The 24,035-nt window shown below is 67.1% G+C and overlaps 1 protein-coding gene across 3 annotated transcripts; it reads right to left on the bottom strand.

Moving 5' to 3' along the window:
- Nucleotides 1–497: 497 nt before the first annotated feature.
- CTBP1 (C-terminal binding protein 1) lies at nucleotides 498–16,992 on the bottom strand. 3 transcript variants are annotated; one of them, XM_024119538.2, is made up of 9 exons: nucleotides 16,800–16,992; nucleotides 15,305–15,459; nucleotides 7,437–7,581; nucleotides 5,935–6,141; nucleotides 3,869–4,083; nucleotides 2,986–3,116; nucleotides 2,232–2,359; nucleotides 1,627–1,744; nucleotides 498–1,399 (listed from the first exon to the last, which is right to left on the bottom strand). In XM_024119538.2, exons 1-9 carry the CDS (start codon nucleotides 16,804–16,806, stop codon nucleotides 1,213–1,215), a joined length of 1,293 nt encoding a protein of 430 aa, XP_023975306.1. In that variant the 5' UTR covers nucleotides 16,807–16,992; the 3' UTR covers nucleotides 498–1,212. The 3 variants fall into 3 exon arrangements, with proteins under 3 accessions (XP_023975306.1, XP_023975307.1, XP_028348253.1); XM_024119539.3 differs by having other exon boundaries at nucleotides 498–1,396; XM_028492452.2 differs by lacking the exon at nucleotides 5,935–6,141.
- Nucleotides 16,993–24,035: the final 7,043 nt, after the last annotated feature.

Below are 24,035 nucleotides of genomic sequence, written 5' to 3'. Positions count from 1 at the left end.
TCGCCCTCGCGGGACCCAGGGAGGAGTCCAGGGGCGCGAGGCCGAGGGGCCGGAGCTGGCGGCCCGGGACCTGCCGCGGCAGGTGGCAGGAGGGACACGCCCCGTGCCCGGCCTCGGGCCCCCGCCGGGCAGCAGCTGCTGAGCAAGCGCAGCCACGCATCGCAGCCACGTGGTGCGGTCCGACCCACGGGCGCGGCGGGGCTTCCGGAGGCGGCGGCGTGACGAGGACCAAGTGGTGTCGCTGAGCACGTCCCTGCAAGCCTGGAGCCGGCGGTCTCCGCAGCCCCCAGGGGCCCGGGCCCAAGGCTGCCCGAGGACGGCGGGCGGGGCGTGGCAGAGGCCAGCGCCCAGGCCGCAGCGCCCCTCCGGTGGTGACAGCGGCGCTCACTGGGCCGTCCGTCCAGCCCCAAGGCCACCAGCGCCAGGAGAGAAGAGGACTGACCCCGCCCGCGTCCCGGTGAGACGAAGCCGATAAAACAGATGCGGGACGTGCCGGCTCTTTCTGGGACTTTTATTTCTTTAAAATAATTCATACAAATGGTTACGGTCACAAACATGATTTTAACCAAAATATCGCTAGCCTACCACATCAGCAGGACGGCACCGCGCGGCCAGGCGTCGAGCCCCGCCGCCCGGGACGGAGGCCCACGCGCTCCTCTCTGCACCGCCGGCGACGCCGTCTTCGTTTGGAACAGGGGGGTTCATGCCAAAGTTAGGAAAGACAGCCTTTGTTTTGTTTTTCTAAATTATTCTAAAAATAAGACAAGCAGGTAGAAAAAACAATGCACTGTGCGGCGTAAAAAGAAAACGGGAAGGATTCATTGTCCTGAGAAGTTTGCCAACTGCCTGGTTCGGGATGCGATCCACACACAAAAGGGAAAACGTCTGAAGCAGACCCGCTGAGCCCTGCCTCGGGCTTCTCCTGCCGACAGCTAAGCAAACAAATCCTTTGTGATGTTCTAACGACTGTACACAGACGGGGACATTCATGATAGAATTAACTACTGACTTCCGTTGTTGAACGAGGACGCGAAGGACGCGGCAGCGGCCGGCCCTCGGGACGGGACAACTACGGCTGACGCGGGGCGAGGGTGCCACCTCTCAGCCCTGGCGCCCGGACCGTCCCGGAGGCCGTGGCCACCTGCGGCGCCGCCCCTGCACACGCCTGTCCGAGGGCTGGGCTGGCGCCCAGGCTGCGGAGCTCTGCCCGGGCTACAACTGGTCGCTCGCATGGTCTCTATCCGCCTCGGGCTTGACGGTTTGGCCAGGAGAAGGCGCGTGGGGTGGGTGGGACACGGGGGGCAGGCCGTGGGACAGGGACATGGCGCTGGGGACGATGCCTTCGACGGCGGCGGGGATGCCGCTGGGGGCCACGCCCACGACGCCTGGGGGGTACCTGCTGGGAGAGGAAGGAGGCAGGTGAGGCCAGCGAGGCAGGACCCCAGGCTGCTCCTGAAGGCGCCTGCTGGGGGACGCCGCCCCACTCCCTGTGCGGCCACCACCCAGACAGACGGTCTCATGTCCACCAGGCCCTGAAGGTCGCCCCCGCTCGGGCGCTGAAGCCCCAACCGTCCGTGTGCGCTGGGGCCGCGTGAGCACACGTCCAGGCCGAGAGCCCCCGCTCACCTGTAGGCGGCCCCGTTGAGCTCGGGATGCACCACGGCCGGGTCCACACTGGCCCAGTGGGTGGCGGCTGCCAGGTGGTCTTTGTTCACGCAGTTCTTCAGACTGTCGGGGATCCGGCCTGGGGGACACCGGGGAGACGGGAGGGATGGTGCCTGCGTTAGGCGGCTGCCACCAAGGGGACCCCAGAGGCAGGAGCTCCACTGGGGACACGGGCCGTCTCCACAGACTCGCTTCCCTTAGGCACAGCGGGGTCCTGTCTGGGCAGTGTTGCCCTCAAAGCTCGGGGACCCCCAACCCCAAGCAACCGATCTCAGCTCAGCAGTGCCCCCAACCCCATCTGCTTGGCCCGGGGATTTCAGACAGAAGCTGACAGGGCCCAGCCCGGAAGGCTTACACGTGTAAGTGACTTTTTACAAGGTGGGGGAAAAGCCCCACGAGCTGGCACCCCAAGCAGGATAGCCAGCGGGCGTCACACACGTGACACGAGGGGCTGGGCTGCGCTCGGCCTCCTGTGTTTGGGGTCTGCCACGCCCGGCCCTGGGCGGCCCGTCTCCCTACCCACCCTGCAGAAGACGCCGCGGCCTCAGGGCCCCAGCCCGGCCCACCTGTGACGGCTCTCCGGATCTCCCGGGCCGCCTCCTCACGCATCTCGATGGAGGCCTGCTCGCTGTACCAGGCCGCGTGTGGGGTGCAGATCAGGTTGGGCGCGTCCTTCAGGGGGCCCTGGCTAAAGCTGCACGGCACACGGGAGGTCAGAGGCCCTGCGCCTGCCCGGAGCCACACCCCACCCTCCGTCAGACTCGGTGGCTCCCCCTGGAAGACAAACCTGCCCACGGGCTTCTGACTGCAGTGGGGAGGGGCCTGCACTGGGGGGGACGCTGCCCGCCCCTCCCTGCAAGTGGCTGCGAGCTCTAGACCCCAGGCCCTGCGGACACCGCTCCGTCCTGGAAGGGTGAAGACCCACCTGGAGCTGTCCTGCTGCCCCAGACGGGCGTTTCAGCCACGAGGCCTCTGACGTGGCCACGTGGGGGCCAGCCGCCTCGTGCCCCCGGGCACTCAGCAGGATGCCTGGTCTGAGCCCTGCCCACCAGGTGCAGGGGACTGGGTCGTCCCGGCCCACCGTGGCGGCCTCCCCTCGCTCTGAGGTTTGGCCAGAGAGGAAGGTCTGCCCAACGCGGGGTCTCAGGCTCCCTTGTCCTCGGACCCTCGGCTGCCCGAGGCCGGGGCCTGGAGACTGTGCGTGGGCATCGGGGCCCCACTCCCTCGCGGCGCTGTGGCCACCGGGTCAGACGCAGGCCAGCGCGGGGCGCAAGCGGGGTGAGTGCCGTCTCAGGGACCCCGGGCACCACCGGGAGGCACCTGAATGGCTCCGACTCGTGCACGTCCAGGGCCGCACCGCGGATCCGCCCCTCCTTCAGGGCCTGGGCCAGTGCCTTCTCGTCCACGAGGCCGCCCCGGGCCGTGTTCACCAGGAAGGCCCCTTGTCTCATCTGGGAAGACACGGGACAGCGGCCTGAAGACACTGCCTGCCGGCTCAGGGAAGTGGCAGGGAACCCCTCGTTCCCTGTGACCCCTACTTCACCCCGACTAAGCCCACCCCGTCGTGGGGCTCAGGCGGCCGTCCGCCAGCCCGGGGCGGCTCGTGCCTGTGCGGGCCTCACTGAGTCCTCGGGGACCACACAGCTCTGATCGGCGCCCCCCCGCCACGCCCTGTCCCCCAGAGGCCCAGACCCACCGGGTGAGAACCGAGGTGCCTGGCCTCACTCTCTACAGGGCTTCAGGAGCCTGGGGCAGACAGCAGTTGAGGCCCCAGGTGGGCACACTGAACGTACACACATGCCCACCCCCGCGTACACGTGCACACACGGACGTGCATGTAACCACACGTGCACGTGTGCGCGCACACCTACGTGCACACGTCAATGCAAGCGGCCACCCCACACTTAAATACACGTATAGGCACGTGTGTGTACAAGCCCACGTGCACACACACACGCAGGGCGGGCACTGTCGTCGAAACTGACCCACCCCCACGTATATACACTGTGCACCCTCGCAACGCAGGTCTGCGCACAAGGGCACTTGACAGGCCCCACGCCGCGGCTCGGGGAAGGGCAGGCCCCGTGGGAGGGCCTGCGCGGGGCCGGTGACCGGCAGGCGCGGCGGGCAGGCGGCGGCTTGGGCCCCGCCCAGACCGCGCCCCCGGCCCCGCCCAGACCGCGCCCCCGGCCCCGCCGCCGACCTGTTTGACTGTGAAGTCGTTGATGAGGTGGTGGTTGTGTTCGTTGAGGCCGCAGTGCAGGGTCACGCAGTCGCTGTGGAAGAGCAGGTCCTGCAGGGTGCTGACCCGCTGCAGCCCCAGCGCCCGCTCCGTGCCGTCCGCCAGGTAGGGGTCGTAGAACAGCACGCTGAAGCCAAAGGCCTTGGCCCGCAGCGCCACCGCCTGCCCCACGCGACCTGGGGGGCGACAGGGTGTCACCACGGCACCCCTCTGGCCGCCCCGCCTACGTTCCCTGCCTGCCCGGGGTGACCCTGAGGCGTCTGCTCCCAGAGGCCGAGCGGCAGGACGTGCACAGGACGAGGCTCTGCAGAGAAGGGACGGGGCTCCGGGGAGCTGGGGAGCGCCAACGGGGGCTCCACGGATGCACGGGGGCGAGGCGGGGGCTGCAGTGTCAGGACAGGCCCCAGTGCCCCGGGGGCCGAAGCCCTCTGTCCTCGGCTCCCGAGAAGACAAAGCAGGGAAGCGGCGCAGGCCAGGAGCTGGGGGCGGCGGGCACGCCAGGGCCCTGCGCTCGGGGCCCCGGGACACCGCGGAGGCTGGTGAGGCGCCGGCGCCGAGGGCCCGGGGAGGACGGGCACCCAGCGGTCCTGCCGACCAGCCGCGGTGCCAGCGCCTCGAGCAGTCACTCACACTGCCCGGCGGGCGACGCTGGCATGGGAGCCCCCGCTCGGCTGGCCTCGCTTTAAGCCACTTCACCTAGGACGTCAGTCCCCAGTTCCAGGAACCAAAAGAAACCCGAAGAGGATTTTCACTTTTATGAAAAAAGGCAAAAGCGAAATTGCGTTCAGTGTGTCTGGCAGGTGCCATCACAGGGCCCTTCTGTCCCCGGGAACCGCGCACCGTGTCTCAGTGTGGAGCTGCTGTGACCCTGGCCTCCACGAGCGACACGGATCCAAAGGTCGCTGCTTCTTCCCTTTACACCACTTGGGCCACAGAAGGTTTCGGGGGACCGCTCTGCTTTGGGGCAGTGGGGAACCAGAACAGAGACTCTCGAGGGGCGCGGGGAGGGCCGGAGCAGATGAGCCAGGGCCGTGGTCCCCAGGGCCGCCGGGCGCCGGTCGAGAGGCAGCCTCGGGGGCGCCCCCACCCCACTGAGTGCCTTGACCAACACTGCCTAGAGGTGGCCAGCCACACCCAGCTCCTCCCCGACCAGCTCCCCTCCCTCACTCCTCCCTGCCGCCCTGCAGGGCACCGCACGGGCCGGGCCGTCCCCGCCCTCGGCCTGGCCTAGGTGCCGGGTGAGGGGCACTCGCAGGGCCAAGGGGCTCTGGGCAGCCCCGGCGTCTGTGTGTGCACATCAGCAGGACAGCAAGTCGTGTCGGGGCGGGACACCCGTGTCCCACGGACGCCCATGACCCTGACCCCCTGCACTAGCGCAGGCGCGCCTCGGCCCCGCAATTCCCCCACAGCTGCACGAGGCAGCGCCTTTGCCGTGGAGGACCTCTGGGAGACAGCTGATGGGGCCGCAGGGGGCTACGGTCCCGCCCACGCTGGGCGGCCCAGGTGGACGGGCCGGCCCCTCCCGCCGCGCCGCCCTCCCCTGCTTCCCCAACCCCTAGGGCCCGCACCACCCCGGCACCTCTGCCCCCCAACCCCCTCTCCGTTCCCTGGTTTGCCGTCTGAGCGCAAGGGGCCCAGCCTGGGCCCGGGACGCCGGCCTGCAGGGCATGCGAGTGAGCGGGTGAGTGGGGGCAGCAGCCTCCGTCCACCCAGAGCAGGGCGCAGGGGCAGCCTGCCCGCCACCACCTGAAGGTGGTGCGTTCAGCGGCGGGGGGCGGGGGGGCAGAGGAAGCATGCGTGAGTGCGCGTGACCCACGAGCACCTATTTAACATCTGTGTGTGTGCGCGCTCCCCGCTAGGCGTTCCCGGGGCAGATAAGGACCGCCACAGTCTCGGGGGCAGAGACCCCTCGACCCTGCGCTGCCCCCTGGCTGGGCAACCATGCTGGGGGGGCAGCTGCCAGCAGCACAGCGCAGCCCCAGCCTCAGGGCCCACAGAGCCTGTGCACGGGGGCAAAGCCGTCGCACCTAGCCCGATGATGCCCAAGGTCTCCCCGCGGATCCTGGCGGCCCCAGAAGCCACCTCTCGGATCTGCTCGACGCTCTGGACCCGCGTGCCTTCCCGCAGCGCCTGGTGCAGCCACGTGGTCCTGCGGTACAGGTTGAGGATGTGGCACAAGGTGGAGTCGGCGGTCTCCTCCACGGACGCGGCCGGCACGTTGCAGACGGCGATGCCTGCAGACACGAGATGCGCGGGGCAGTCAGCGGAACGGTCCCGGGCCTCACCGGGGACAGGCGGGGGGACACGCCCCTGCCCCACGGCGCTAGGAGACGGTCGCAGGTTACCTGCCCCGGGCCGCGTGGGGAGGCCACCCACAGGTCCGGTGGGCAGACAGGGTGGGGGACAGGAAGAGAGGCCGCCTGGGCGGATGCTCACACCTGCTTCTGCCCCTCCTGGACCACTTGCCACTGGACCTTCTGGAAAGAGGTCTTGGCCAGGCCACACCTCCCCAGGCCCTGCCCTCCCCGCCCCCTCGCCAGCTCAGCTCGTGACAAAACGTTAAGACAGGGTCAGGAGGTCACGCAGGGGAGACTGAGCGAGAACAGAGCTGGAGGCCCGCCAGACTCGGGATCAAGGCTGCCTGCCGCCTGACAGAGGACCAGGCCCTGCGGAGGTCCGGCAGGGACGACCGCGCGGCGCGCCCCAGACTGTCCCTGGAGGAAGGACGGAGCCCCAGCCCGTGAAATCGCGAGGCAATGAGGACCCGCTCCGCAAACGGGGACGAGGCCCGGAGGATGTCCCGGCTTGAAAAGTGCCCAGACCGCAGCCTGCCACCGCGGTGCCTTCCTGGGGACAGGTGATAGCGGACAGGTGACAGGTGATAGCGGGGTGAGAGAGCTGGGCTGCAGAGAAGAATGAACCCTGGGGCGCGTGGCAGCCGTTTTCACACCGCACGTCTGAGGCCGCAGTCGGTGACCGCGGGCTGTGGCCGGGCGTGTCCTCACCTGCCCTTAGGCCGTGACCAACACAGAGAACAAGGAGAGACTAGACCAGAATGTCACAAGAGGCGGAACGCTGTACCTGGAGAAGCACGCTGAAATCTGTTTCCGTGAGTGTGAGTCACACACCTGTGTGTACACACTCCCACGTGTCCTAAATCACAACACAAACCTCCTTTCCCAGCAGGTCTCGTGCATGGGGCCGCGCAAACCCCGACGCGGACGTGCTGGCCGCGCCCCCCGGGCTGATGTCCCTTCCCCACGGGCCCCAGGAGGCAGTGCAGGAGGGCCGCGGACACGCTGCCCACGACGCCCAGGCTTTCTGAGAGACGCTGCTGCCACCCGGCACCTGCCTGAGGGGAGCTGGCGTGGGGCCCACACGCTGCCGGCCCCCAGGCCACCTCCAACCAGGCAGGCGGCTGCAATGGGAGCCCCCTCTTCCCAGTAAAACCAACGGACAAAACGTAATGAGGTCGCACCAAGGGAGCAGTGCGCGAAGTTGCAAAGAGAAGAATCCAAGACCGTCCTACCTAAGTCCCCAGCTGACTTGATGTCGATGTTGTCAAAGCCGCTGCCGATTCGGACGATTATCCGAAGGGCCTTGAACTTCTCCAGGTCCTCCCTGGTCAGCGTGATGGTGTGATACATCAGCGCCCCAACGGCCTCGTTCAGCACCTGCGGTGAAGGGGGCGCGTGAGCCGGTGCCGCTGCGGGAGAAGCCGCAAAGGCGCTCCCCCCAGGTGCGGCGCCCGCTAGGCGAGTCCCAGCGCTCCAGCAGGTTCCCGCCCGAGCAGCCTTCTCCCCGGTGCGCATGGCAGGCCCTCTCGGGGGGAAGCTGCCCGATCCCCCCGTGTGAGCGGTCTGCAGTGACCCGACTGTGGCAGATAAGCAAACTCGTGAAGCACACCGAAGGTCCCTGCCCGGGTCGACACGGGGACAGCGCTCTGCCTGCCTGACGCAGGGGGGTGGGCGGGGGCTGCCTTCTCCTTGGCCCCAGACGCTACGACAGACGGGAAACGCCGGGCGCTGGGAGGACCCGGCGCACCCGAAACCTCCAGACCCCGCCGATAGGGTGAGAAGCCAGCGTCCACTTTGACAGACCGCTCCCAAAACAGGAGCGGCCGCATTGCGCTCCGAGCGGCGGATAAGTCCCCGGGGACAGGGAATGCGCCGCAGTGGGCAGGGCACCCCTTTCAAACGGGGAGGGGGCTGACGTGCCGACCCCCGCCGTCACCGTGCACAGGGCCCGGCCTCCGGGTCAGCCCTGCACGGCCCAGGGTTGGAGGGTGACTCCCCCAGAAAGGGGCAGGGAGCAGCCGCAGCCCCTGCGCACCGTCCAGGGCACCGCGGACCTGGGGGGCCGCCCCCCCCCCCCGCCACTGGGAGGGGCGTCAAGGGCACGTTAAGGTCGGGCACGCGCTCCCGGGCGCGCTTGCGCCTGAGGTGGGCCTCGCCAGCTGCAGCCCGCAGGAGGGGCCCGCCGGCTCTGTCTCCGCACCCCTCAGAGCGTGGCCGGGGCCCGTCGCCCCCAAGTGCAGGGCTCCAGGACACCTGGGGGCGGCCCGCGTCTCGGCGAGTCTGTCCCAGGCGAGGCCCACGCGGGCAGGTTGGTGCCAAGCGCACAGACCTCCCCGTGGGCGACGTCCGCCTACCATCGCGCCCCACGCAGAGCCCCGCCCACGGCCCCCCTCGAGGAGCCCCCCCCCCCACCCGCCAGCTTAAGTCCATGAGCTCTGCCAGCGCTGGGCCCACCCACGCGCGACGCACCTCGCTCCTGGGGCTGGGGGCGGGGAGTGCGGGGCCACAGCCCAGGACTGTTGGCCGGGGTCCGCACCGGGACGCAGCCTGGCCAAGGCCAGGGACGCATGATCTGCCATCTCTGGGCCCAAAGGCAGGGGCTGTAGAGCAGGCCCACCCATTCCAACGCATCATGTAATCCAAAACCTGCCATGCTTGGGGACGAGGTTTGTTCCTCCCTAATGGGACGTTATAATCGATGACGTCTCAAATTCAGAGAAAGAGCCCACTGGGAACCTGTGGTGACGTGTCTGTGGCCCTCTCCTCTGGACCGAGCTTCCAGTGCTGACCCTGGGCCCCCGGGGCGACAGAGGCGCTGGACCACAAGGGGCCACGTGTGAGCTGAGGAAGCAGCTGGCCCGTGGCTGATGCGGTCAGCAGAGTGGAGCGGGCCCTGAGCGTGGGACGCAGGGCAGGGGACTGCAGCCTCGGGGAGACTGCCAACGGCCCCAGGCTCGCCCCCTCTACGGTGACCGAGCCCTGGTCCCAGCCGGACACACGGCCGCCCGGAACGCAGTTTCCTCTGAGGCTGGCCTGGCCTCCCTTCCCCTCCTGCTGCTGCGGTGGCCTGGAGAACACGGCCACAGGGAACCTCACAGAAAGGACCAAGGCAAGAACAGCTGGGCAGCAGGGCAGAGGGGTCCTGGGTTCCTGACCCTTCAAGGAAGGGATGGGGTGCTGCCAGCCCTGCTCTGGCCCCAGCTCGGAAGATCTAGGAATCTCGGCTCCGGGAGCAGGGGGCTGCCAGCGGGCGCGTGAGTGGACCGGCTGGATCATGCCCGAGTCCTGCCAGCTTCCCCGGCCTCCTGGGAGGGCCACAGACGCAGGCGCAGGCTTCCGGTGCCATGACTCGACGGGACGCAGTGCGGACGGGCGAGGCCCGGCGTGTGGCAGCAGAGCAGCAGCAGGGCGGATTAAGCAGGAGCACGTGGGGAGGGCGGGCAGGAAGAGACAGGGCAGTGGACACGGCGAAGGCCACGGGAGCTGCGGGGGGGAGGGGAGGGCTCGGCGGGCAGTTCCCCCGGAAGGCCCCTCTGGCTGCCCTGTGCTGCGTGGACAAGAGCTGGTGAGGGGGGCCCCCCTGGGGCTGGGGGGCAGGCTGCACGTAGAGAGAGATCTGTCGCCCACAGCGTCCGGCACGGCTGGGTGCTAGAACCAGAGAGACGGCCACGTCCCTGCCAGCACTGGGAGGGGCAGCCCCGGACGCAGCGGCAGATGGGCCGGCTGGACGCCTGCAGGGCCCTCAGCTACACGGGGCACGCGGATGGGCTGTGGGCAGGCGGGCCGGGGCAGGTGGTCCTCACGGCTCAGGCGCGTGCGCGGGGCCGGCTTTCCTGAGCGTCGCACCCAGCTGTGGTCCTTAAGTGTCCCGGGCTGCACTTTTAAGCAGGGATGGTCCACGATAGTCTGAACGTTTCTAAAGCTGGAGAGACTGTGTGCCTTCCAGCGCCGGCTGTGCTGCAGCAAAAGCCCACGTGTTTGCTCGTTTCCTTGAGGTGAGAAGTGAGTGGACCCCTGCAAACCCTCCTCAGGCTCCGTCCTGCCGCGGCTGCGCCCGGGGCACAGTCTGCCCATCCACACCGACCGCCCAGGACCAGGCGTTCCCAACCTCCAAATACTCCGTGTGACGCACGCAAACTGGAATTGTTACTTTAGCTTTCGTTTGCATTTCTGGGTGTGACTCAGTCACCCAGGTACGTTTCTGGGTAAATTATTTTTTTCACGCCTGGTCCTTTTTCTACCGAGCATCTCTCGAATCCCAGGGTACCAGGCGAAGTGTTCTCAGAGGGGAGCCCGGGCTCCTCTCAGAGCAGCGCCCACCCTGTACCAGCTACAGGATGAGACCACTGCAGGGGCACCACACTGCCCCGTCCAGACTCCAGGTCCATGCTCCTGCTGGCTCCTCCTGACCCCTTTCCTGGTTGCAAAGTGGCCATGACACCCCCGGTATGGCACCGACCTCCCAGCGTCCACTCCTGCCAGCCTCTACCTGCTGTGTAACCAGCTAGTCACTGACCTGGTGTCCTCAGGTCCACAGGGGGTAACGTGGCCCACCTGGCCAGGCACCCAGAGCAGAGGGCCGGAGGGGCTCCACACCAGGGGCAGGCCACCGGTCAGGGCACCTCCTCGGCCAGAGCCTCCCCTCCCAGCATCACGCACACGCACACGCACACGCACACACACGCACACACACACCCTCAGCGACTTCTTATCTTTCCAGATGGGCGTGTTCTGTGAAAACCGCCAGAGACCCCAAGGGTGACACTCCCAGACGGCTCCAGGGATTTCCCGATGACAGATGGCCCAGGTGGAGGGACAGTGGGCCGAAGACCGCAGACAGGTTCTCACAGGCCTGCTGGAGCGCCACCCAGACCTGCAAGCTGACAGCGCGGCTGCCCCTGGGTGTCTGTGAGTCCCGGAGTGGGGGGCAGTGTCACCTGCTCCGTGGTCACTATTTTGTCCACACACCCCCTCCCTCGCCCACTTCCTACTGGGATCGGTCTTTCTCCTGTTGGTTGAGAAGTCTGAGCATTTCCGCCGTTCACCCCCCGACTGTTACACCCACTGCAGACATGTCCCCTTCGCCCCCCCATTTCCCTGTTTTGTGTGATTTCTCTTGCAGGAAGGTTGTTCTGATTGCCTTGTACTCGGATGACCCCTCCTTTCCACGCCATGCTTTCTGCAGAACCGCCCACGTTTGGTTCTGTCCTGACCAGGGGCAAACGCGCTCCCTGCAGACGCCCCTCGCACTCTTGGTGACGGCGGGTGCACATGAGGGCGCCGGCCAGCATCCCCAGGGCTCGTGGGCTGACCAGTCCTTTCCGCCTCCGGGGTCCTCAGGTCCCACCGACCGGGAGCCACCCCACCACTGGCTACAATGCCTGTTTCTGCGTTTCCCCTGGATTTTATCTCATGTCTTACCCGGCCTCGGCGCACCCCTCCTGGGCCTGGGCGCTTCACTCCAACGAGGCCCCCGCTGGTGCCCTTGGAACCCCAGGCGCGTCCCCGCGTCACTCCCACCCTGGCCCGGCCCCTCAGCGGGACCCCAGGTCTTCCTTTTCCACAGCAGCCCCCACCTCACGGGCACCTTCCTCTGAGGAGCTTCGGAGAGCGGCGGAGGGGAGAAACGCCTCCGCCGGCCCCGCGTGTGGGCGGGCGAGCGAGCCTGGTTAAAACCCCCTCTCAGGAGCTTGGACGCGCCCAGCTGGGGCCGCTCCGGTTCTTGTCCCCCACCCCCGGCGCCGGTGAAATCTGGATCCTGAATGGCAGGGCCTCCCGGGGCCCCGGACACTCGTCCTGGGTTCGTGGCAGGAGCACGGGAGCCTCCGTTCAGCTTTGGTAGTTTTCCTCATGTCTGTGGCGAAAACGTCTCTCCTCCTTAACGCTCAAATAACGTCGGACGGACGTCCAACCAGCTGTGAGGAGGTAGAAACCCCTGATCAGATGTGACACGTGAGACAGGCTGATATTTCCCTTCTAGGCCAAGGCCTGCAGGCGGCTGGTCCACGGACCCCATGTCAGCTCCAGAGCCATCGGGGTCCTGGGCTCCTGTCTTGCTGCCCCGCGTTCCCAGGCTCCCCTGGCTCCACATGGCTTCCTTTTGTGGTCTGGGCTCCAGCCATCACATCTGGTTTCCAGCCAGCAGAAAGAGGGAAGGTGGCTCTGCACACAAAGGCTGCTCTCCCTGGCTGGACTTAGTCCTTTGGCCACCCCTGGCAGCAAAGAGGGGGGAAGGAAGTGCTTTCCAGGGTGGGAAACAGGAGGCTCCTGAGCGCGGCTGCACCGGCCAGCTGGGCGCGGCACCCCCGGGGAGTCTGCGAATCTCCTCGTTCCTCGTCGCTTCCATCTTTCCTCTGGGCTTCCCATGACTGTGTCTTCTGCGCTTCCTGTTAACGTTTAAATCTCCCACTCCCACTCTAGTTTCCAGGAGCTCCCCTCTACTTCTCCTGATTCCTTTCTCGCAGCATCTTGCTCGGTGTACAATCAGGCGTTACCTCAGGTCTAAGGACACCAATTACACAGTCCTAACGTCTCTTCTGTCAGGAGCATAAAATTCTGTCCCCAGGACACTGTTTCTACCTGTTCTTCTCTGGCAGGCAAGGTCTTGGCCGTGGCTTCCCGTGGGTGTCAGGAGGCATAGGGCTCGGGGTGGGGGGACGCCGCCTGCCTGTCGGGCGGGGCTCTGAGGGCCCTATCCCCCTCCCCAGGGGTCTGTCAACGTACTTATATGGTTTTTTAATTAATTAATTAATTAATCACTTTTGGCTGTGTTGGGTCTTCGTTTCCGCGCGAGCGCTTTCTCCAGTTGCGGCGAGCGGGGGCCACTCCTCATGGCGGTGCGCGGGCCTCTCATTATTGCGGCCTCTCCCGTTGCGGAGCACAGGCTCCAGACGTGCGGGCTCAGTGGTTGTGGCTCACGGGCCCAGCTGCTCCGCAGCATGTGGGATCTTCCCAGACCAGGGCCCGAACCCGTGTCCCCTGCACTGGCAGGCAGACTCTCAACCACTGCGCCACCAGGGAAGCCCTGGGTTTTATGTTAACTTGTTGAAATAGTTTGGTAAGTTACAGTTCTGGAAAAAAACACGTTTTGTCTCAGGTTTCAAATTTACTGGCAAAACTTGTTTTAGTATTGCTTACAATTTTTAAAGATTTCTCTCGGCGAATCTCTTTTTCATTCCACTACTGGCTTTTTAAAAAGCATCTTTTTAGCTTGAAACCGTTTAAGATTCACAAGAAGCTGCCAACGAGAGGGATCCCGTGTGCCCTGGCCCGGCCCTGCGGTGGGCAACGAGCTTGTGCCCGGTGAGGGACATCTGTGCACCCAAGTCCCCTTGGCCGTCTTGTCCTTGCTCGTGTGTGCTGTTCCGTGTAACCTCACTGTGAGTCTGTTCGAGTAGCCGCCTCACAACAGGACACAGGACGCAGGACTGCTGTCACCACAAAGAAACGCCCCCGTGTTCGCAGCACCTGAACGCGGCACCTCCGTCTCCTTCGCCGTCCCCGTCACGGGGGCTGGCCGGAGTGCCAGTGCACGTGACCCCGAGGAGCTGGCTGCTCTGGCCCGGCCGACGCCGGTGCCCGTGGCTCATCCTTCCTTCTCTTGCCCTGTGGGGCTCCTCGGTACCCGTGCCCTGGCTGAAGGCCACCTGGTTCCCTCTGGTTCCGGCCACGAGGAACAAAGCTGCTGGGGGGCTCGCGGGCAGGTTTCTGTGTGGACGTGTGTTTTGCTTCTCTGGGAGAAATACCGCACTGGGACGGCCAGGCAGGTGGCCCGAGCCTGCTCAGCTTTGGGAAACCGCCAGCCCGAGTTCCCGAAGGGGCCGCCGGGCGTGCACGCTGCCGCACTTTTCTCACCCGCTTGTTGCTGCCTTCCCTCGGCTCTGGACCATCGTCAGCCTTTTTCTCATCAAATTTTGCCCATGGCCCATCCCCTCCCCTCGGTCCCTGAGACTTCTGTCGGAGGCTGGCTCCCCACCGTGGCCCCCTCGCCCCAAGCCTCCCTCCTGCCGCTGACCCGAGTGGCTGGCGAGCCTGCCCAGTGCGTTCTCACTTTCAGCTTTGCTGTCTCAGCTCCTAGATCTTCTAAAAGCTCCCCCGAAGCCTGCCGTCGCCACGTCTTCTGCTCTCGGCTCCTTCTGAAGCGCTCAGGCTTGGTTTTCACGTTGTGGTTGTAGCAGGAGACACCCCAGCGACCCCGTGGGTCCCCCTAGTCCTTTGTCTCTGCTGGTCTTCGCTCAGTTCTTTCCTCTCCTACTATCTTGTTATCTTCGACTGTGTGATGAACATTGTGCTAGGAGGTGATTTGCAGAAACAACTTGGGGCCCAGGCCTACGGTCTCTTCCCGTAAAGAGTACTCTTCTCCCTTGTTTCCGCCAGCCACCTGAGCATAGGGCACAGGGTCGCCTATAATCCAAGTTCAAGGCTTGATGTGGACGTTGCTGGGCTGGTGGGTGGACACGTGAGGGTGCATCTGGTTCCAGCTCGTCCTTTCTCCAAGGGTCCAGCCCAGAGCCAGGGTCCAGCAGGGCTCCAACCTCACTGGCCCATGAGGCTGCCAAAGCCGCCCCGGCCTCTCAGCCGCCTCTTCCAGCACAGCTGATGCCCTGGCCCGGCAGGCACGACCCGTCCACCCCTGCGGCATCTGGGCCTCTCCTGACCCTGTTGGCTCTCCGAAGCACCTAGGTTTTATAAACCTTGGTCCAGCTTCCTCAGCTGACTCAGGGGAAAGGTGCTTCAGAAGGACCCGGTTGGCTGTGACTACAAACACAAACCAGATTAACATACTTCCTGTCCCAGGGAGCCTGAGAGCTGCAAACCACGTGGCCCAGGCTCGGGGTGTCCTGGCGACTGCCGCGGCCTGAGTTGTCAGGTGATGGAGATGCAGTCTGCCCGCCCCCAGCACCGTCCACTGCAGCCACATCCCCAGATGCCACTTTCTGGGAAAGAACTGGTTGTAATGGAGACGTCCCACCCCTGCCTCCCGACAGGCCAGGTGGTGAGGGCAGCGCCACACCTGCCCACTCCGGCAGGAACCCTGGGACGCCTGCCTCAGCGCTGGCGAGGCCGCGGCTCCCCACCTCCCCGCCCCCGCCCGTGGTACCTTCTCGTGGATCTCCTGTGTGGACTGTGCGTCACAGAAGGCCACTGTGGCCACGTCCTTCAGGATGGGCATCTCCACTGTGCAGTCCCGGCCGTCCAGCAGTGCCACCAGGGGCCGGGGGTGCAGGGGCCCGTTCATGATCGGAGGTCGGACGCCTGCAACGACAGGGCCGGATGCTCAGCTTCCCGCGGCAGCACAGCCCCCGCCGAAACCTCAGCCCACCCCAGGGACTTCCGATTCTACGTGTCCAGCCACCAGGATCTTTGTGAAGAATAAGTTAACAACCAGGAAGGAAAACACACTGGTGTTTGCCACGGCTCACTGCCGCCTGAGTGGACACCCATGGTGGTGACTGCCCCCCTCCACGGATCAGGGCCTCCGGGGTGCAGAGCCCCAGGCAGCCCCGCGCTCCAGCTGGCGTCCAGACACGCAGGTTGGAACGACGGGCTCGGGGACGCACCCGCTGTTTCTCTTCCACTCGACGCTGTGGCGTTGCCACCCAAAAACCCGACAGGGACCCACCCAGCACCAGCATCGCCTCCGCTTGTAGGTTTGAGGAGCAAGAAACAGTGCAAAGGTAGAAGAGGGTTAAGACACCGGAAGAAGGCCAGAAGCCCTCACCTTCCCAAAACGAGACAGCGAAGAATCATTAAAAACTCACTCCTTCCACACGAGGCCCAGGTGGAGACGGGAGGGCTTCGCAGGTGACACGCGAGACAGCGGTGGCGCGTCAGCCCGCCCCCTCGCCACGGCCCCGCCAGGCTTGCCCGGGGACGTGGCAGCCGGCGCGCGGGGTGCAGGGCGAGCAGCAGGAGGGGGCTCCGCGGCGGCCCGCCAGCGCCCGCCACTCCCGGGAGCGCACGGCCGTCAGGACGGGCGGCCGAGGCGCCAGGCCCGCCGGGAGGGCTCCGGGCGTGGGGTCCAAAGGCCAGGACCCCCCTGGCCACCTCCCCCCGCGTCATGAGCAGGGCGTCCAGGCCCCGTCTGTGGGGCGACGGCGGGAGTCCTGTGCAGACGGTGCCCCGGCCCCTAGGCTCCACTGGGAGGACAGCGACGTCTCCCTTAAAGACGTTTCTCACTTCAGCGCGTGACAAACCCCGCTCCCCAGCCTCACCCAGCGGAACTCGGCCCAACACCGGTCCGCGCGACCGCAAGAAACCGAGCCCTCCGGGTCTGCGAGGGCGTCTTAGCTGAGAGGTGCTTGCGGAGCCTCGTCTGAAGCGCCCAGCGGCCGGGGGGACGGGAGGGCTCCAGGCGCAGCGCGTCCGCGGGAACGTCCAGAGAAGCCCCGCGCCGACCTGCGGCCCGGCCGGGCAGCCCGCCCGCGAGACCCTCGACAGAGGCAGACCCCACGGCACGCGTGAGGCCCGACCGAGGCTCGCTGGCCCGGCGACTCGCCCGCTCGGGACGTCCCTGTCCTAACCCACCGCACGCAGGGCGCCCAGGAGCGGCTCCTCCTCCGCGGCCGCGGGGACTCGCCCGAGCCCCGACCAACCTGACATCTCTTAATATGGGCTCGGCTTCCACGACCATGAATTCGACCGTTCAAAGCGTCTATCTTCAGAATCCCCCTGCAGAACCGCGTCCTGTCACTGGATCCTCATCCCACGTCTTTAATTGTCTCGAACCAAAGCTCCTAGGCGCCCGTCCACGGCGACCACTGAAGCCCACGCCGGGTCAAAGGCTGACTAAAAATTAAACACAAGAGACACGTTAAACACCACCGAGGGTCAACTAGGCTCGCGATCCTCGGGTCCGTGGAGGGGGGGGCTTCCCTGCACCTTGACCCCAGGCCCGTGGCTGCCGGGCTGGGACCTACCTGGCATCAGGCCCGGCCCTGCCATGCCACGGCTCGGACCAGAGGCAAGAGGCTCACCCCGAAGGTCGCCGCCACGTACGCGGGACCCCGCCCGGACGCCACCACGTGCACTAGCTGGGAGGCCTGGGGACAGGACGGCCAGGGAGCAGGTCTGTATCCCATGGGGCCCCTCGCCTCCTGGGCCCATGACGGGGCAAGGAGACTGGACTCCCGACAGGCCGCTGGGGAAGGGGCCCCGGGACGCAGACCCCGACCTGGACGCTTCCCGCATCCCACCGTGGGCCCGCACGTGGTGTCCCGGGGCCGGGGCTGGATTCAGGTGCAGTCCCCCCCAGAGAGCCGCCCAGCCCTTCCCTGGGCAGGACCCGAACCTCGGGCGCACCCGAGTCCTCCCTGACCCGGCTCAGCTGCGGGGACCGGCCAGCCGCTCCTGAAAAGCTCCAGCCAGCCAGCCGGGCACAGCCCACGACCCCAGGACACGGGCGGCAGGGCCAGGGGGCAGCCTGCAGCCACGGGCCGTCGGCAGCCCTCGGTGCCTGCCACCCGGTGGGTGTCCAGCGCCCGAACTGACCTCACCACCGGCTCCCAGGCGGCCCGGGCCCCTCTCAGCCCCCGCGGCCACGTGCGCCAAGGCCCCCCGCGCTCCCACAGGCGGGGGTCACGACGCCCCGGCCCCGCTCCGCCTCCCGGGCCACGCAGCGTGGACAGCAGCCCCGCCGCGAAGGGACTCCGTGCCCGAGGGGTCGCGCTACCAGAGCTCCCGCAACTCAAGTCGCCGCCGCCCCCCCACCCGCAACGCAGCCACGCTCCTCTCCGGAATCACCAAACACGAGGAATCGGAACGCTTCCGGGCTGCAAACAGTGGATGCTCCTTTGATCTAACTTCCTCCGGTGAAAAACGTACTCAACGGGCCGTGAGGCAGCAGGTGTCACCCCACACCCCAGACACGGCCCCAGGACAGGACGACACCCCCAGAACCTCAGGGACCCTCGGTGCCAGCCCTCAGGCCCTCCTCTCACTCCCAGGCCGACCTGGAGGCCAGCCTCACCTCCCTGCCCTGAGGGGCTCGGGGACAGCGACGGGGGTGGGGTGCCTGGGCCGGGCGGCAAGGACGCTGGCCTCGCTTGGGGTCTCGCTGGCTCTGGGGCCCCAGCCTCGCTCCCGCTGACGGACCACACCGCGGCCGGGTGGATGCCGCCGACTGCAGGCGGGCCCCCGCCGTGGCCCCGACTGGGCAGGGGCAGGGGAGCCACGGCTCCAGGACCCGCTGACCCCATCGTCCCCTCCCAAGTGGCCCCAAACTCACTCCTAATGCAGTGGCAGCACCGCGCGAAGCACCACGGCAGCCACCTCCGCACGGCCAGTCAGGCCCACCTGGGGGCCCCGCCCTCCTGCCCGAGGGCCCCGGGAGCCGCCCGTGAGATCAGCGCGGGCAGGCGACGGAGAGCCCAGAGGAGCCACAGCCAGCCGTGTGCTCGCGAGGCTTTCTTCGGTGCCCTCCCTAAACCCTGGAGGAGCCGGGGCCAGCTGCACCGGGAGCAGGACAGCGCCCAGCCGGGCCTTCCCTGGCCCACTCGGGGTCCCACCCGTCAGCAGCGCCCCTACACGCCCGCTACATGCCGACGGCCGAGACGGTTCCCTGTCCCCCGAGGTCCCCCGAGGGCCCGGGGCTCACGCGCCTCAAGTGCGGCCCAGCACCGCGTCTTCCCAGCCCTGGTGAAACAACCTGGACCCCGGGCTCTCCCGTGTCCACCGCCCACCAATCCTTCTGTGAAAATGGTCTCAAAAGGAAGCTTTGCTTCGACAGTGCTGAGCAGCCTAAAAGGAGCCAGATGCACCCCTGCTACCCCATGGGGGTGGTGGGTGCCTGCAGAGGAGCGGCTGGCGGGCCTCGGAGGCCAGCCTGGACAGACGGAGGGCGCTGGGCAGGTCTCAGGCCCAACGTGCAGACGGGAGGCGACCTCTGGTGGGCACTGCAGACAGACAGGGTGAGTCTGGCTCTCCCCGCACCGGCCCCAGTGCCCTGTGGGCGGGACGGCAGCGTCCAGCAGTGGCCGAGACACAGGGATTCAACCGTCCAATTGTGCTTGAAACAAGAGCGAGCCCACAGCCGCAAGAAGCTTCTGGGCTCGTGCTGGGGACGCTCACGGGTGAAAACGCTAAGCTGCACCTTGTTTCTAGACATAAGCCAAACAGGAGCCCCGTAAGTGACTTCACTGCTCGAGACACCGATGGGAGAGCCCCTGGACGCACAGGGCAGCAGGGGGTGCACTGAAGGGTTGACAAGGTCAGGCCAGGGAGGGGAGGGTCATGGTCAAGCCCAGAGCAGGCCAGCAGGTAGCCCCAGGGACCTCAGGGCCACCAAGCCACCTCCTACAGCCACCGCTGCCCCAAACACCCTGAACAGGAACTACAGGAGGCCTTCTGCCCTCCGGGGGAACAGCCCCATGTTTCAAGAGGGAGTGAAGGATGGCTGGAGAGAGCAAGGCCCGTGGCCAGCAGGCGTGGACCCTGGGGGTGGCACGCAGGCCATGTCCCACGCGCCCGGTGGGTGCAGTGCCGCCAGCCTGGCCCCCCTGCCCTGTGCTGACTGGACGAGTCCCAGGGGCTCCTGCCCTCTACGCACCCGCCTGTCTCTCGGGAGCCACAGGGGTCTGCAGGTGAGCCAGGGGCTCGGTTTGTGGTCGGGGGCGGGGCAGGGATGGGGTTCTGGCCGGAAGCCCCCAGGCCAGATTCCAGACACACTTGTCCCTCCCCCTTACCAGAAACTGGACCCATCTGGGAGGATGGGACGCGGGGCCGGCTCCTTGCAAAGAAACTCTGGGGACCAGATACGACAGGGACGGCCCCAGCCCCTTGGGGACCTCAGTGACCATGGTGAGGGGCCAGTCCGGGGAGCGGATGGCTGGCAGCCAGGACACCTGTCAGGGCGGAGACTCTGTCCCCTCAGCGATGGGACAGTCGCGGAGCAGACGGGTCATCTCCCGATGGCGTGAGGCTGGCCCCAGGTTCCCGGGTGTCCAGACGCCCTCCCTGGTCAGCCCCAGACCCGGGGTTCCGGGCGCAGGAGGGCCCGGCCCGTCCCCACGCGGACCTCTCCAGCACCCCCCGCTCTCCCGCACCTGCTCACCACACGGAGGTGCTGTCGGGGTGAGAGTGCCTGCCGGGGGCCACAGCCCCGCACTTCCCACACGTGACTCTCCCAGCCCCACCTCCTCCCACCACCCCAGCTTCCCTGGTCCCCGCCCGCCCGCCTGGTTTCTGCTCAGGGATGGACGCGGCTGCCGGCTGACCACTGGGGCCCTACGGCCAGAACACAAGCTCTGCCAGGACGGGCTTCCGGGGGCAGCCAGCGAGCAAGCGGGGAGGGAGGGATTCCTGACGACCAGCCTGACGCACCGATGGCTCTATCCCACGTCACAGAGGCGCCAGGTACCCGCCACGGGGAGAGGCAGTGCACGCCCGCATCCCAGCGGCTCACTAAAGGACGGAGGGGAACGCAGGGGCCAGCGCGGCTGCTGAGAGAGGAAGCCCGTGCCAAGAGCGGGCAGCGCCGCGGCCCTGGGCTGCCCCGGCTCCCAGGCAAACGCTGGGAGCGGGCGGTGGCCAGACCTGCGGGGCCGAAGTGGACGTCCGTGCCAGCCACCACCCAGCTCGGGCCCAACAGGAGGGCGCTCGATGAAGGCCCGGCAGGCGGCGGCCCTGACACCCTGCCCAGACCCTAGGACCAGTAGATGGTTCCCTTGAGCCGCGCCACAAAGCAGCAAGAGGGGACAGGAAAGGACGAAAGGGGACTTGAGCTGCGACTTGCGTTCCACGCTAAGGGAAGATGCCAACGGCGGGGAGGCGCACGGGGGACGTGGACATGCTGGCACCGTCTTCGCGCTCCCTCCTGCCCAGCTCCACACGCTGGCCGCGCAGCCCTCCTGCCCTCCCCACCCCCCACCACGCCCCTAAGACGCGTCCTCGGCCACGGCTCCCCAGTGTGGGGCTACCCTCCGAGGGTCCAGGGGCTGCAGCTGGCACGCTCTGGGGTCACCCGAGTCGCTGAGCCCCCCAGACCGCTCACAGCGCATCCCCGGCACCAGGGCCTGCAGGAAGCGCGGGCTTCCCGAGAACCCGGCCCTTGGCCACACCGCGCCCCGAGCGCCGGGCCAGGGTCCCGGGCCAGCTCCCGCCTCCTCCCGCAGCGCCCATGAGCAGCACCTCAAGCTCAGCGCACCCAGAACCCGCCCCCAAGCGGTCTCTGCTCCTCTCCAGCCCCGGTAGCTGCCCCCGCAACCCCGGCCCCAAACGTGGCAGCCACGGACAGCGTCTCTGGCCCCACGGCCCGTCCAACGGCCAGCCTCCCCGGGCCCACGGCGAGGGTGTGCTCTCCTCACTCCACCAGGCCTCTGGTCCACACGCCGCAGAGCCCCAGTCACAGCAGCCGGAGCCCGTCACGCGCACCGCTCAGCAGCAGGAAAGGCAAACTCCTCGGCACCGCTGGCGGCCGCTGCCCCTGCCACCTCCCCACGCTCCTGCGTGAAGCCAGCCCCGCTGCCAGCACCGGCCCTCCAGCTTCACCACCAGGCACGCCCTCCGGAGAGCCACCTCCCGAGACAGGACTCTGACGACCCGAGGGCGGCCCCGCGCCTGCCCCCCGTCACTCTGCCGGAAGAGCCAGCAGCAGCCAGCCTTCTCCAGCTCGCCCCGCTGCCCCGCAGCCCAGCGCCTGGCCGGGGTCCGCCGTGCCGCCCCGGGCGGAGTCTGGCTGGGGTGGGCGCTGAGACCCTGCAGCCAAGGCCAGGGCGCTCCCGCAGGCAACGCGTCGCCGCGTAAAACCTCCAGCAGGACCACCGGCCAGAGTCAGCCTCACTTCTCAGCTCCTTGGAAACCAAAAGACGCCCCACACGCGTGCTAGATAAAACCGTGACAAAAGGCGAGGACGCGTCACCAAGACTTCCCCACGCGTGTTCACCTCTTTCACCATTTTCATTTACGCCCACGTGCGTGCACGTGTTCTGCTACCTCCGTGACGCTCAGAGTTCCAGAAACGAGAACGTCATCCACGGGGAAAGGACGCAGGTGGGGCGGGTTCATCGTGATGCCCCCCGTGACTCAGGGAATGTCACCTTCCTTCCAGAGTGACGTCCCCCAGCTGCTGCGTGGAGACCCTGTCCCTCAGCCCTGCCCCCGGCCCTGTCCCCAGCCTTGGTCCTGTCCCTGTCCCCAGCCCTGTCCCCAGCCTTGGTCCTGTCCCTGTCCCCAGCCTTGGTCCTGTCCCTGTCCTCAGACTTGGCCCCGTCCCTGTCCCCAGCCCAACACTTGGCTCACGCTCACTCGTGCGATCCCACCTCTTCACACACTCCATCCCCACTTTACAGACAAGACACAGAGAAGTCAGTCGAGTAAGGGGCCCATGACCATGCGTTGGTCAGGGGCTCAGCCGGGATTCCCCCAGGGACGGTTCTGTGCTCTTGGCTGCTGTGGTCACTCCCCCAGAGGCTGAAGGATGCTGCCCCATTCAAGAGTAGACAGGCTACACTGACCCACAGGGCACCCCAGACATCCACACTGCTGGGAACTGGCTTTCCCCTGAATATTTGCCTGTGTATGTTTTTATAGAAATAAAGTTGTTTCTCTTGAAGAGTGGGGGGGTCCTGGAGAGGTGGAGGACGCCCCCATGGGATACGACCGGCAGTCCCGGCTCTGGACCCCCTTTGTGCAAGCCAACTCTCCAGCCACCCGGAGAAGTGGGAGCTGGGTGAGGGGCTTACCCTCGTGACTACTCAACTCAGAGGACCTGGAGGAAAACCTACCCCATCCCACTTCCGGAGAGCAAACCTATCCTAACCAACCACGAAGAAGAGCATCACCAGAAAGGGGCTGCCCGGGCCAGGTTCCCGGCTTAGGAGGCTGCCAGCTAAAGGCCGTCCTCCCGGCAAGCCCAGGGCCGCGGCACCCTTCCGGGACAGGCAGGCACCAGCCAGAGGAAGCTCCGTCCAAGCCCGCGGCACCTGCTCCTTCCTCCACAGGCCTCGGAGCCTGGGGCCCCGATCTGCAGGCCCCAGGGGCAGGGTGGTGGCGCCCCTCCCCTGCCGACAGGATGCGCCCCTACCACGAGGAGGCCCCAGCCCGGTGGCTGGAAGCCCGGAGAAGCTGGGGCTGTGCAAGGGTAGAAAGACAGGTGGGTATGACAAGGAAGTGGCCTGACGGGGGCGTAGGGCAGCGGCCGGCAAACCAACACCACCCGTGGCGCCCCCCGCTCGGCCTGCGCCCCCCAGCCCCAGGCTCAGGGCCCCCACAGCTACCCGGGGCACGGAGGCGGCCTGTTCCTGACACCTTTCAAAACAGGAAGGGCACAAGGTGCCTGGGGACAAACAGAAGCGGGTCACACCTATCCCGTTACTCAGGTGGAAACGGACTCATAAAGAGAAGAGCGCCCTGCCGCCACCTCTGCCGGGTGAGCGGGAACGGCGCGCCTCCCAGCTGACGCATCACTTCGGTCATTTCAAAAAACGAGTAAAGATCTCAAAACGGTCATTTCATTTCAAAAACGAGTAAAGATCGCCTGCGGGAAGACCCGGCGCCGCGGACCCGCGGAGAGGCCGGTTCGGGTCCGAGGCTGCTGCCCCGCACGTCCCCCGGCTGCGATCCGAGGTCCGGCCCGAAGGACGCGGGGTCACCAGCGCGCCCGGCCTCCCTGCGGGGCCCCGTCAACGGGGACCCGGCCAGCCCGGCCCGCAGGACGGACGGGCCGGCGGGACTTGCGCACGGAGTGCGAGGTCCCGGCTGCGGGGGTCCCGAGGTCCCAGCGCCCCTTTGTGTCACCTGCGCGGGCGGGCGGGGCGGCAGCGCACGCGCACGCAGCAGCACGCGCACGCGCACGGCGCTCCCGCGGTCCCGCCCCCCCAGCCCCGCCCCCGGGC

Source organism: Physeter macrocephalus, chromosome 7 (genome assembly GCF_002837175.3).
Source record: "Physeter macrocephalus isolate SW-GA chromosome 7, ASM283717v5, whole genome shotgun sequence".
Lineage (NCBI taxonomy): Eukaryota > Metazoa > Chordata > Mammalia > Artiodactyla > Physeteridae > Physeter > Physeter macrocephalus.
The sequence above is the reverse complement of the archived record's forward strand: the minus strand, read 5'-3'. Positions and strand labels throughout refer to the sequence as shown.

Bases quoted from the DNA above. Each gene is read 5' to 3' on its own strand.
- CTBP1 (XM_024119538.2), bottom strand. The intron at 7,582-15,304 runs GTACCACGGGCG...CCTTCACCGCAG, and splicing joins CACAGGAGATCCACGAGAAG to GTGCTGAACGAGGCCGTTGG. The intron at 2,360-2,985 runs GTGCCTCCCGGT...TGTGCCGTGCAG, and splicing joins CACGAGTCGGAGCCATTCAG to CTTTAGCCAGGGCCCCCTGA.